Source organism: Chelonoidis abingdonii, chromosome 10, assembly GCF_003597395.2.
Source record: "Chelonoidis abingdonii isolate Lonesome George chromosome 10, CheloAbing_2.0, whole genome shotgun sequence".
Classification (NCBI taxonomy): Eukaryota; Metazoa; Chordata; order Testudines; family Testudinidae; genus Chelonoidis; species Chelonoidis abingdonii.
Genome location: NC_133778.1, coordinates 45,254,815 through 45,269,380, shown reverse-complemented (window position 1 = coordinate 45,269,380; position 14,566 = coordinate 45,254,815). Strand labels below are relative to the sequence as shown.

Genomic DNA, 14,566 nt, shown 5'->3' with positions numbered 1-14,566 from the left:
GAGCACTATCATTGATTTCAATGAGACTACTTAGAGTGAGTAAAGGTAAGCCCATGCATAACCCTTTGCAGGATTGTGATTTCTGTACATTGGATATCACATTTAAAAAAATCCAAACAACTTATGTAACATTCATGCTACAAAGAAAAAGTGCACAGGAAAAAGTTTTGGTGGGCAATTTTCATTTTGCTGACAGCATGAACCAATGAGGAAACAAGTTATTTTAAATGTAAGTGGGGAATATTTTTTCTGGAACTTTATTGAATTGTACTTAAAGGGTCACTGTCAATTTCAAATCTAATTAGTTCCAACAAATCAACAATTTAAAATAGTTTCAACTACTGTTCCTGGGTCTCTCAGCCAGTTATACAAATTTTATACAACAACTTTATTTTATTTCTCCCCCCCTACCCCCAAGTATTGCCAAAATGCAAGAGCACCAAAAAAAACAAAAACCACCATAGTCAAGCTCTAAAAATACACATGAGAGAGAGAAAGAGAGAGAGAGGGGAGAGAGAGAGCGCGAGAGAAACGGGGTTCTATGTCTTTTCCTTCTAGTTTTTCAACCTTTAAAGGTACAGCCAATTCATATTCTCATGCTTTATTCCATAATCATGAGGCCTTTAAGTTTAATTTTAAAAAAATTACTGAAACTCTTACATAGTCACTTTAGTCCAGGAGCTGGGGCTTTAAGAACCACCACATATCTCAAGACTTGTGATAAAATTGTGAGCTCGCAACACTACTTTCCAGGACTGTGTGAACAGAATGATTGCAATGCAGCAAAACACAAAATGTCCATTAAATTCTTGAAATACACTGGAGACAAATGTTTGTTTCAGAAGATGGAGGAGGTAACTAGGGAAAACTGCCATTTTAGATGTTATTCTGACTAATAGCATTGTGAATCTGAAGTTGAAGGTAATCTGGGTGAAAGTGATCATGAATGATGATTATGTGACCTTAAGAAAAAGGAGCAAAAGCAGCAAAATAAGGACAATGGCCTTCAAAAAAGCAGACTTCACCAAACTCAAAGAAGTGGTTGGTAATGGCCCATGGAAATAAAATCAAAAGGGAAAAGGAGTTCAGGAGAGTTCTCAGTTTCTCAGAGAGACAGTGTTAAAAGGTACAACAGCAAACTGTTGACAGGATGAATACTAAAAGCAGAGCTCTGCACGGATACAAAATTTGTACCTGAGGATGTGAATATCCATGGATACAAGGCTGCAGGGCTCTACCAGGAACCACAGCAGCCTGCCAGGCCACCACTCACAGGAGTCAGAGCCCAGCCCAGGCAGCTCCTCCAGTGCAGCTGTACCGCACCCAGTTCTGTCCACCAGGGTGGGCACCAAGCTTAGCGACAGCTGTCCCTCATCATGCTAGTGTATGGGGGCAGCTTGCATGCTACTGGACAGAAGTAGCAATCTTAAAGAGGAAAAACAGTACACTTCTATCCCTTTAAAAAAATTATTTTTTTTTTGCTGTAACACAAAGGCCAAGATTTTCAAAGGGGTTAAGTGATTTTGAGGCCCCAAATAGAAAATGTGGAGCACCTGTCCTCTGTGAATCAGACCCTAATTAAGATATCTAAAGTTGGGTACACAAAATCTTTTAAAAATTACTTTGGAATATCTTGGCCCAGAAAGAATTAAAAGGGTAGGAGTACAATTGCAGCCTCTTTCCATCAATGGTCGTCACTTCTTGTGGCAACATCCACCTTCACAAAACAAGAAATACTATCCACAGCCCAAATACGGTCAAGTCTGCATACCTAGATTAATTACTGTGCCAAGAAGTCTCCAAATCTCCACTGAGTGAGATATTACATTCACACAGCTAAGTTCTACAAGTAGGAAAAAAAAAAAGTGGACTCATTGTAGGCCACATATACTGATAGTGCTCATGCAATGATTAGACCAATTGTTCATCTTAAACAGTTATCTTTTTAGTTAATCATACCAAAATTGGTTAACTCCTTGATTGACTAATTTTATTTATAATATCATCCCAATGTATTTTTCATATTGTTTACCACTTGAAGGAAGTCTGAGAAATTAATTAACCATATAGTTGTTTATGCTCTTAAATAAATGCTATAAATAATCCACCAAACTGGCTTCCTCTGATGAAATGGTGACAAGGTAAAAACCACCTTAATTAAAGGGACTTTAATTAAACATTTGACATTAGTCCTGAAAACCCGCTATTATTATTACATCATACCTAATCCAAAGGAAAAATGCAGCAGCTCACCATAATCTACTAAATACAATAGGATTTGGGAAATAAATGACCTTCACTGACTTAAAAAAAACCACAACAACTCTGGAAGCTACCACCAGGGTGTCCACATATCTATTTAATGGACACCATCCTAGGACCTAACCACATCAGCCACACCATCAGGGGCTCGTTCACCTGCACATCTACCAATGTGATATATGCAATCATGTGTCTACAATGCCCCTTTGCCATGTACATTGGCCAAACCTGACAGTCTCTATGCCGAAGAATAAATGGACACAAATCTGACATCAGGAATTATAACATTCAAAAACCAGTAGGAGAACACTTCAGTCTCCCTGGTCACTCAATAACAGACCTCAAAGTGGCAATTCTTCAAGAAAAAAAACTTCAAGAACAGACTAATGTGAAACTGCAGAACTTGAATTAATTTGCAAACTGGACACCCTCACATTAGGCCTGAATAAAGACTGGGAGTGGTTGGGTCGTTGCAAAACCTAAACCTAATTTCCCCGATACTAAATTTCCCCCTACTGTTACTCACATATTCTTGTCAACTCTTTGAAATGGGTCACTCGCATTACCACTACAAAAGTTATTATTCTGCCCTTGGTATCCTACTGTTAGCTGAATTGTCTCATTAAACTGACCTCACACTTGGTAAGGCAACTCCCATCTTTTCATGTATTTATACCTGCTCCTGTATTTTCCACTCTGTGCATCTGAAGAAGTGGGTTCTAGCTTGTGCCACTGCTCACCGTTCTACAGCTCTGACAGATGCGGCTATTTCCTACAATGTTCTGGACAAACCTTACTGAATTAAGTTTAAAGTATTTTAGGAATTCATTGTATTAAAAATGCAAATAGTTATGTATTATTGTGGGATTGTATGTAACATCTCTAGGGAGTGGATATGACAAATGTCTCCTGCAAAGTGTTCTGAGCTTCAAAGGCCTATTTTAGAACAATAGGCCAGATAAGTAGTATATTTTGGAGGAAAACAAAATTAAATAGATTTCCTAGGGAAATACCCTGGGGAGGGAATGCAAATTCCACACCTCCAGACCAAACCTTTGAAAGATTCGCCTTGTGGAGAAACCCATTGTCCATCTGATCATCTAGTTCCTGGTCTCTAAGGAAAAAACACCTAAACTGTATAAAAGGAGAAGAACAAAAAAACAAAAAATCACAGATTCATGGGTGTGATAGTTCTGAGCCAAGGCAGTTATGAACTTGTAACCACTGGAAAACCCCTTGTCAGTGTCTGCAGGACTGTTTACCTGCCAGAGCCCTTGTTGAGTCAGGGTAATCTCTGGTAAGATAATTTGCAAACGTATTTTTTTTTTAATGGTTTCTCCATAATTCTTTTACTTTAAGAATAAATGTGATTATTTTGGAAAGAACTATGTCCTCACTTAACTGTGGGCAATTATGTTGTTTATAGCCTCTGAAGAAGAAAGGCAAACTGGCCTGCTGAGGCAGTCTGCTTTGCTGGAGAATTCACAGTGGGCAGCATAGAAATCCTCGGACAGGAGAGAAGGAGAGAGAGATGCACGTCTCTCCTCAAGACAGGTGAATGCAGGGGAGCTGGAAGCCTCAGAACAGACCACGGAGGGATAATAGAGGTGCATTAGCCCAGAACCATGAAAACTGCAGTTATACTACTACTTTTAGCATGTTAGCTTGATGTCTACTGGAACTGAGAATCACACTCCCCTCTCCCACTGTAGACATAGCCTAAGGGCTTGTCTACAGAGCTCCTCCGTTTGGACTATGGGAGGGTGAACTGTAGCACATACTAGTGCACTCCACTGTATGGACACTGCTGCTGCAAACTACAAGATACCTAGTTTGCATTAACATGGCCCTCTTTAAACAAGACTATTTAACTGCAAACTAAGTACTTTTTAGTTTATGCCCTCAGCATCCACTTAGGGGAATTAAAGTGAGGCAATCCAATGCGCACTGCAATTTGTACACCCTATAGTCTGAATTGTGGGACTGTGTAAACACAGCCTAAGAGTCAAGTGCTACCCTTTATTCTGCTCAAATAAATCTAGTACAGTACCTGTATATGAGGAACAATAGTGACATCCAGTGGATATTAAAAAAAAATCCAACACACCTATGATAAGCGTAATTTGTTAGAGAAGGAATTGTAGGTTAAACATTTGAGAAAAGCATAACAATTCTCTAAAATGTACTATGGAGAACCAAATATATTTTAGTATTTGCTGTCCATGACAAAGGTAAAAAAAACACTGTTTAAAAATTGTTTAAAAATGTATGAAGTCTACCGGATTCTGAAATAATTTCTGGTAAACACATCCCCTTTCAGGGTACATACCCATCTGAATGTGCAAGTAGCTACTCAAATATATGTACACAGATGAGAGCACATTCCAATGACTTTGTGATAATTAATGTCATGTTTATATAAATAACAGCTGACTTGTGGCTTTATTTGCAAATAAAAAGCACTATGTTCAGTTTACTGTGATTCATGGGGTCAAAAAAATCACAAGTATTGGGTTAGCTGTTGGATATTAGCTAAAATGTTTGTATCCATGACAGATTCAGGAATTTTAACATTAATTATTACTCATACAAAAAAATGTTTTACTGGAAATGAGCTTCTCTCTATTTCCTGTTTCAAGTGCTTCAGTCATTCAACCAGGCAGTTGAAAAAAAAATGTGGTGTGTGTGCGCGCGCGTCTTAGTGTATAAATCACACCACAGTACAATACACAGCAACCAGTCAACCAAACTATTCACAAACCACAGTCTGAAAGTTATTCATCTAGTACAGTACTTACAAATAGTGAATTTGTTTGCTTACAAGAAAAAAGATCAGTTTGTGAATATATCACACACCTAAAAAGGGTCTACATTTGTGTCATAACAAATAAACAACAACAACAACAAACATTAGAGGTGGTTTAACTAGTAAGTATTACAGAAGAAGGCGGCATCCTGAAAGAGAACAAATCTCCATACCTACTGGTACCTCATTAGTCTCTAACATCAGCCTGAAGAAGGCAGACTAACTAAAAAAGGGAAATATAGTCTCTTACTAAAATTACACCTGAAGGAGAACCAGACATCTCAGAGGATTGGTTAGGGAATGCAGTGCCTTAGTGCTGGTTCACATTCAGCAGAGCTCAGCAGTGAGCTCAGAAGTTACTACTAGAAGAGTCTGTATGCTTGGTGGTCTCAATCTCGTTCTCTAGAAGGAATGGACATGTCTCAACATAGTACTTCATAGATGTTTAAAAATTCCCCTTGCTCGAATATCTTGAGAAATGTGACAACTAAAAGATTGATATTTCAGCAACAACTGATATCATTAGGATTGAAGTGGTCCAATTACATGACACAATATGCATTGTATCAATAACTGTGATAGACTGGGCCAGGAACCTTTGCAGAATCACTTCTTTAGGTTTATAATTCATTTTTGTTTTCTTTAATGCTTTTTACTAACTTTCTTCTCTATTTTAAAATCCAGTCTCATTGATAAAGAGAGAAAATACTTCTATTATTTATATAATAGCTTAAGGCAATAGTATCCCTAGCTTTCTCCCAATAGCATATTTAGTCAATGTACAGTTCTGACCCAGTTTAACTCTGGCCTTATTCTCTGAGCTGGAAGTATCTTACAACTGATGCACTCAGGGTAAAAAGTTAGAAATATCTTTGAAATGTTACAAAGGAGAAAACTTTTTTTCAAAAATATTTGTGGCTGTCTTTATACACCATAAAAGAGCAGTAAAGGGCAAAAACAATTTTAGCTTTGTGGCTCATCTTTAAAATACTGCTGTTAAACATAGTACAGTATGTTCTGGCTCGGTCTCTGTGTGTGGCATATGCATAGGCAGCCTATACAGGGTGTGGCTCCTCCCAGAAGGGAAGGACCCATGACAGCACAGTGAGAGTATGCTTCCTGAACGGGAAAGAAAAAGGGCTTGAAGTCAGGAGCACCAGAAGCCAGAAGGGAGCTGCTTTTGTTCGCTCTTCCAATACTAAACACACATTTTATTGTTACTGAGTTTGTGACTGTGTCATTATTCCAGGGATTCTGCCTGCTTATGCTAACCCACAAGGGGACTAAAACGTCGGGTAACAATACACTCTAAACTGCACAGTCGGGTATCATTTTACATAAACACACATTGTTCACGGATGACACTAAGCTGGGGGGAGAGGTAGATACGCTGGAGGGTAGGGATAAGGTCCAGAGTGACCTAGACAAATTGGAGGATTGGGCCAAAATGAAACTGATGAGATTCAACAAGTGCGGAGTCCTGCCTTAGGACGGAAGAATCCCATGCACTGCTACAGGCTGGGGACTGACTGGCTAAGCAGCAGTTCTACAGAAAAGGACCTGGGGATTACAGTAGATGAGAAACTGGATACAAATCAGCAGTGTGCCCTTGTTGCCAAGAAGGCTAACAACACATTGGGCTGCATTAGTAGGAGCGTTGCCAGCAGATCGAGGGAAGTGATTATTCCCCTCTATTCGGCGCTGGTGAGGCCACATCTGGAATATTGTGTCCAGTTTTGGTCCCCACACTACAGGCAGGATGTAGACAAATTGGAGAGAGAGTCCAACAGAGGGCAATGAAAATGATCCAGGGGCTGAGGAAACTGGGCTTGTCTAGTCTGTAGAAGAGAAGAGTGAGGGGGGATTTGATAGCAGCCTTCAACTACCTGAAGGGGGATTCCAAAGAGGATGGAGCTCAGCTGTTCTCACTGGTGGCAGATGACAGGAAAAAGACCAATGGTTTCAAGTTGCAGTGGTGGAGGTCTAGGTTGGATATTAGGAAACGCTATTTCACTAGGAAGGTGGTGAAGCACTGCAATGGGTTACCAATGGGAGGTAGTGGAATCTCCATCCTTAGAGGATTTAAAGACCCAGCTTGATAAAGCCCTGGCTGGGATGATTTAGTTGGTGTTGGTCCTGCTTTGAGCAGGGGCTTGGACTAAATGACCTTCTGAGGCTCTTGCATCCCTAATCTTCTGTGATTGGGCCAGACTCTCTGGTGCAACAAGGAACACTCAGCACAAAACACAGAGGTGGCAAAAGGTGGCCTCAGTGCTGGAACTGCTAGGTATTAGTATAGTTCCCTCCATGTGGTAGAACAGCCTGCAGACGGTTTTAAATTTACCTCACATCACAAGAATCTTCTAGAAGCTGTAGATGCAAAAACATTCCAGCAATGCCTCCCGCTTCCTGTTCTCTAGCCATATTCCTACACTGGAAGTCGTTATGGTGTTTCCATGCCACATAGGGAGAAGAAAATTTCATTATGCTGGGCAAATACTCTAGCATTACTGACTATTCTTTTAGTTACAAATTGAATCCAGGTGATTTCATAGCTGCTGATGGGGGGGTGGGTAACTGTGTTGTTTTATGACTTGATTTATAGTAGATTTCTCCACTATAGCTCTCAAAAAAAATAAAAAATAAATCACAAGATCTAATATGGGAAGATATTGTCCTTTTTAATACTGAAAATTATATTTAGACTATCTGAATAAAGTATCTTTTAAGATGATATCTTCTGGGAAAAGACATCTACACTAATTCTTTGGCAAATCTTTGCTGTATTACACATTTTTAACATGTCTGATACTTGATACGTCTTACTTTACTTTTTTATTGCAGAGTTTTGAAACTATGTATACACTGAAAACAGGAAGTGAGACCACAACACCACCACAACATTACAGTAGTTATTTGAGACACAGAAAAGTTGGTGTCCATCACATTACACATAAATAAGGCAGAAACATTTATACTTTATATGACAACACATAATACCAACAGGGCAAATATAGTTGTGGAAGCGGAAGTATGAATATCTTGATTTTTGTGGGCTTAAAATCTTAAACTTAGTTGTTTTTATGTAGGCTTCTTTTGTATTTAATATGTAGATGGGGGGGGGGGTTTAAAAAAATGTAGGTCAATTTCTCTGGAGTTTAAATCAAAACCTCACAAAGCTAATTGACTGTATTGTAGTAGGATGTTGACAAGTCTACTTCAATAGAAAGATGTAATTTAGAGGGATAGACACCCACTGTCCACATAAAAGTATGAAATACGACAGCTCTTCTATCCTTTGTATGAGAGATATTCATCGACTACGCCCTCTCAAAAATTTCAGCTGGTTGTGTTGGAGTGGCACAGCTACTATTTGCGCTGGAATACGGGCCCAGCTCTTTTGCTAGAGGTAAACAGGAGAAAGTCAAGAAAGTAAAAAGGGGAAAACTGTCCAGAAAAAAAAAAAAAAAAGCAGGGAAGAACTAAAAGTTATTTATCAGAAGCGTGAAGAATCTATGTCCTCAAGACCCCTGCTTCAGATTCAGGTCAAGGTAATTTGGGATCAGTGCAAGAGCATCCCTTATGACTCTGCATCAGAAAAAAAAACGGGGAAAACAGAAGAATGAGTTTGAACGGCTTCCTAGAATTTTCCTACATTAAAAAAACAAAACAAAACAAAACACAAGCAGCTATAATACCTTTTTTGTGCTGTGAACAAGGCAACCTTACCTAGACCTATGCGAGGAAGGTGTTCAAACAGTGTCCAGCTGTGGTCATCTATGAAATGATTCTTGAGTATTAATAGCTGGCATACATCTCTGGCTGTTACATCACTTGGCACTTCCAAAGCTCTGCTAGTGTCATCCTCACTGTATACTTTAATTACCTGCAAAAACAATGAGTATAAACTGGAAAAGCTAAAGTGCCCATACATTTAAAATTGCTCAGGATTGGTTAAATCAGCCCAGACAACTTACTCATCTCCAAACCTTATGACTGAGACAAGAACCTAAAAGTGTAACATGACATTCAACAAAGCAGAAAGCTTCCATATCCCCTTCTAGTAACTGGATCTCCACATTAATATTAGACAAGGATGATGCTGCAGATGACGAATGGTACAGTTCAAGGATCCTGAGAATGAGCTATACAGAAAGGTTAGTGAAACCAGGTCTGAATTTGTTGGAAGAAATTAGACAAAAGAGAGGTGAGCTAATCTGAGTGTATGTAATTCTGTAGGGAATAGAAAGGATAGATGCCACAAGACTGTTTGAATTTTGACAAGCAAGAATCAGGGCATTAAAAAAGGATTGAGACACAAGGGAATGGAAGTAGAATTAAAAACATGCACCTGAACAAAAATGATACATGTGAAAGATTGCCAGGGTCTATGAGCAACTAGAGAGTAGTTTAAAATATTGTAGGAGGGAACACAGCACAAGTGGACACATTGATTTGCTCATCTTCTATCCTTACAACTTCCAAGTTTCTTCCTATTGTATTACATTCTTTATATAAAATTTGTAATTTTCTGGTGATCTTCAGCAATGAGGAGTTGTTGACTTGAAAATTTCAGTAAAGATCCACACTTCTGAAAAACAGGGAAATGTGTATTATTTAAATACCATACAGCTTTTTGGAAGAAGTGAAGGTTTGAGTTGAAATTGCTCATGCTTGCACCCAGCCAAAAGATGAATTCCAAATCCATATACAAGTCAATTCAGATGCAATTTGTTTTGTTTCCATTTCTTTGAAGGACCAAACTACAGCCAATCAGATGGAACTGATGAAACTTGCTATTGGTTTATTTTCTGAAGTGCTGTGCACCTACTGCTCCAATTAAAATCAACATGGAAGAGTTTCTGGTATTCAGGACACATTTCTTGATTTGCATGCAATTATAACAGAATCTTGAAACTGAATTAATTCAGCACTGTATTTTAAATTTGCCTTTATTTTTATTTTTCCATTTTTAAAGAGATAACAAAATTAAAGCAATGAAAAATATAGAAGACACTGGCAAAAGCCTGGGCTCTCATTTACTTCATTGCGGTATTAGAACTCAATGTTATCATTGAATTAACATAAGTGTTTTGAGTTTAATTATAAAAATGATGGATCAGTCAACATATCACATAAGTGCAGGAGAAATATGCATATTAAAAAAAGATCTTTTAGATCTTCTGAATTCCAGTAAAATGGCACAATCTGAAACTGTGCCCTTTATTTTTATTAGCTTGAGTTTTGTTTGTTCTGGGCAGAGTATTTTAATCCTAAAGCTATTTTAAAATCATTGGAAGGTAGAGAACAAATAAATTGTAGATCATTTCATTAATATCTCCCACCAGTACAGAGCTTTTTCCCTAGTGTATGTATTTTCTAGTAGCTTGAGACAACTCTGAAGTAGACAAATTGCTGTCTTACTAAGTGTCTCACTTCCCTTCGAAGTCCATGACACAGAGACCTCAGCATTATAAAGTTGTTCTTGATATTCAACTTGAAAGTCTTTTATCACACTAGGAGAAAATGCATCTAGAGACCCTTTTATCATGCTAACGTGCATAACTCATCTGGTCCTCTGAGGTTGACACACTATGTTATGTTTTTGTCCTCCCTCATGTTGTAATTTAAATGAGCTACATGTATTTGGCTCCTTTTAAAGCTTTCCTACATGAGGCAATCCTGCATCCCTTAAACATTTGCTTCACCCTTCTCTGAATCTCATCTCACTTAACCAGTGAAAGGCTTATTGATGAGCACCTGATCCATGCATCAGCAGCAGTGCACTGAAGGACAAATCCACCCTGGAACTTCATTCCTCCACTCAAGTATTAGCTAGACAGCCAGCAGAAAATCCCACCCCCAACTCATGCAGTCAGTGTCTCAAGAAAAGACAACATTGCTGCAGCAGTAGCAACATGTGCCCAGGCTAAGAGATAGCAAATCCAAATAGAGCCTTCCAGGGGATATAGGCCAGGAGAGCAGCCTGAATGCAAAGTCACTTTAGGGTGACCAAGTGTCCTGATGTTATAGGGACAGTCCTGATATATAAGACTGTGTCTTATACAGGCGCCTATTACCCTCCACCCCCATCTCAATTTTTTACACTTGCTATCTGATCACTTTAGGTCACTGTATGGCAAATTAAATGTCAATTCTTATAGTACAATGGGAAAGAGGCGCCTTAACATAAGGGAATGATGCCTGCGGGGTAGTTGAGATTGTTTGTTAGTGATGGAGTTAGTTCTTTAAAATGTCTTGGATTTGTGTCAGATTCTCATTAACTGTTTTCTTTCCCCCCAATATCATCCCAGCTTCTGTCCCTGTAGGTGCTGGGACTAGATCTATGCATTGGAATGATTCTGGTCTCTGCAAAGGTCATAGGAGATTGGAACAACTTAGCAAAGAAGCACCTACCAGTCCTAGAAAAAAAAATTACTATGTTCAACTGTTCAAGATACACTGGTATTATTCATCATATACAGTAATATAGCACCCAGAAGCTCCAGCTAAGTTTGGTGTCCCATTGCAGTGGGCCCTATCCTAAAGAGCTTACTGTCAAAGCAGATCAGACAAAAACTGTGGAAGAGAAATAGAACAAAGTGACTTTCGCACAGTAACAAAACATTTTGGTTGCAGAGCTAGATGTGATTCCCATTCCAGAAACTTGTCTCCTGCTAGTATGTACCTTGCATATAGAGATTCCTTTAGATATACATCAAGTCAGGAGTCATGTAATGTCACTTCATAGCAAGAATATGCACGCAGTGTATGCTGAGGCCTTTGTTACACACATTTTTCTTTTAAAATGGCCAAGAGTTGCAGTGCAGATGACTAATCTCTGTATTACTGCTGAACATATAGAAATTGGCTTTTTAAAATACTGAAGACTGCAACACACATCCTGATAATGAACAGACTGAGGCCATATGGCGTGGGGACAGAGAAGCCTTGGAGGTCGCCTTGGACCATAACCTTACAGCTGAAGCAAAACCAAAAAAAGGTTTTTAAAGTAGAATTTATATTTTAAGTCTCCTCACTTTCTTAGTACAGGCGAATACATCCTGCCTAAGTCTAAGACATCCAATTACGCCCTACTCTCAGCTATGACAAGTGATGTCTTGTAAAAGCATAGCTACACTGTGCCATTTAGTTCTGTTCCTTGCAAAAGATTCAAATTTTGCTGGGAGACAACTGACTGCTTGTAGCATAAGAATCTTTCTGAACTTTTGTTACAGTTTGATGAACTAAGTGTGACAGGGTAAGTCTCATCAAGTTAGAGTGACCTTTTGTTTTCTTTTTAAATTAAGAAAAAAGTACCCAGACAATGCATATGGTACAATGCATTTGAGAGAAGTCCAAGGCAAATTTCTTAAGAATGTATTTGTTTCAAAGGTCTCCAAGAATAGAGCCACCTGAAAGCGGATGTCCGGAGATGCTGGCTTTCCTTAAAATATAGAGCTATACATTTCTTTCTTGCCAGAAGCAGGGAGAAGAGAAATGTTCTCTAGAAGTAAAATGAGGATAAAGTCATGGCCAAGAATGTGACCACACTGACCTCCCCTGATAGGCAGGTACTTCATAGGCTGTAGAAGTGAATGTCTATCTCTATTTTTGCTATACCTTTCCTGAACTTAGGAAATGGATAGAGAATGAAGATGGCTGGCTGTCTCCTGACACCTACCAAGACAATGACCGGAAACAGAAAGATAAGGACGACAAAGGCTGCTTCCTTTACTTATTTTAAGCACCTGGCAGCTGTAAAGCTATAAGTCAGTACAGTAGGACATTTTAAAAATGGGCCCCAGACCCTGGTACTTGTACGTCTACATGCAATAGAAGATTCACAGCATGGCTGTGGCTAGCCCAGGTCAGTTGACTCAGGCATGAGGGCCTCAGGCTGTGAGGCTAATATTCGCACTGTAAAACATTTGGGCTGGAGCCCAGGCCTTGAAACCCATGAGGGTAGAGCTCTCATAGCCCAGGCTCCAGCCTGAGCCCAAACATCTACACTGTAAATTTTAGCCATGCAGCCCAAGCCCTGCAAGCCTGAGTTAATTGACCTAGGCTCTGAGACTTGGTGCCACGGGTTTTTCATTTCAGTGTAGACAGACATAGGGTCTTAAAGTGGAAGAGTTTCTACTTCAGCTCAGATAAGTGTTTGTGCATAAAGGGAAGGCACCACCTCTAGTGCAACAGGCATTATTAAGTGATTACATTGCTTGAAGGTGGGATGGGGGATTGATCAATTTAATTATCATTTATTTATTATCACTACATTTTGAACATTGAAAGAGACTTGTGAAAGCATTTGTGCCAAAAGATAAACCCAGAAGTGTCACAGTATAAATTTTATTTGGATTATATTCAGGGCCACCGAGAGCGGGTTTGGGCCCTGATGAAGAAAAATTTTTGGGCCTCCCAGCAAGGGCGGACCGGCTAAACAGGGCCGACGAAGCCAGGGAAGCTGGGCCCCCTTCTGGACCCGCCAAGCCCCGGTAATTTGTACTGGCTCCCCGCCCCTCTCGTCGGTCCTGATTATATTTGTTTCTTTAGTCATCTTATTCAGATTGTCAAATCACAGTTGACTTCTATTTAAGGTGGAAATGAATACTGTGTGAATTATTTTGAAATATCATTAACATAGGAGAGCAGTAACTGCTTGAAATGAAGAGGGAGCAGTACAGGGGAAGGAAGCATAAAGGTAACCAGAGCAGGGGATTTTTTTTGTCCCCTGATTCTATCAATCTGTCATGCTGAGAAGTCTCCTACCAGACCAAGGGCTGCAACTGTGAACTTCATGGATTTGTTGGACGAGTCTTGCAAATCCTGCAGAATCAGGTTTGAAAACTAATTCCTGTTGGTATTCTCTTCAGACTGCATTATTTGTATTACAATATGTAGGAGGGCCTCAGTATGCCGAGACTATACAAACATACAGAAAGACACACTCTCGGTCCTAAAGAGTTTAAAATCTAGTTCATTTAATGTGTGGTCTAGACAATGCAAAAAGATGTCTAAACTACCATACAAGTAAAGAGCGAACTAGAGCTAACAGACAAAACTACTGAGCTTGAGTGCCAAAACCTAGGCACTGAAATCAAAGTGACTTGATTTTCAGAAGATACTGAGCATCTCTGAACACCTATGGACAACCATAGATGAGCAACACCTCTGAAAACCAGTCCACATTTATATAGATTTAGGTGCTTAACTTTAGGTCATCACTACCACAATTATTTTTTTGCCCTATGAATAGAACTTTGCACATGTTGTACTGATTTTACAGTTTTGGTCATGTATTAAATAGATAATTATTGTATGTCAAAACTAGGTATTATGCATGATCATCAATAACCCACTATCTTAGAGTTAACTAACAGGCTGTTTGCCTGGAGCATTTGCTCTCTAGCTCCCAACTGTCTCCTCTTCTAGTCTGAAAGGTTTGCTTATTGAGGCTGGCAGAGTAGGGCAATGAGAGTTGTAGCATACTGCACT

The 14,566-nt window shown here is 39.3% G+C and overlaps 1 protein-coding gene across 3 annotated transcripts in view; it reads right to left on the bottom strand.

The window, feature by feature from the left end:
- The window catches only part of GRB14 (growth factor receptor bound protein 14), a 61,924-nt gene that overhangs the window by 18,415 nt on the left and 28,943 nt on the right, over positions 1 to 14,566 (bottom strand). For all 3 annotated transcript variants that reach the window (XR_012656651.1, XR_012656652.1, XM_075070158.1), the window contains exon 2: positions 8,798 to 8,954. Coding sequence is in view for 1 of the 3 variants with exons in the window: in XM_075070158.1 (XP_074926259.1) it covers positions 8,798 to 8,954 (157 nt within the window). In the remaining 2 variants the exon portion in view is untranslated. The remainder of the gene's footprint in view (positions 1 to 8,797; positions 8,955 to 14,566) is intronic.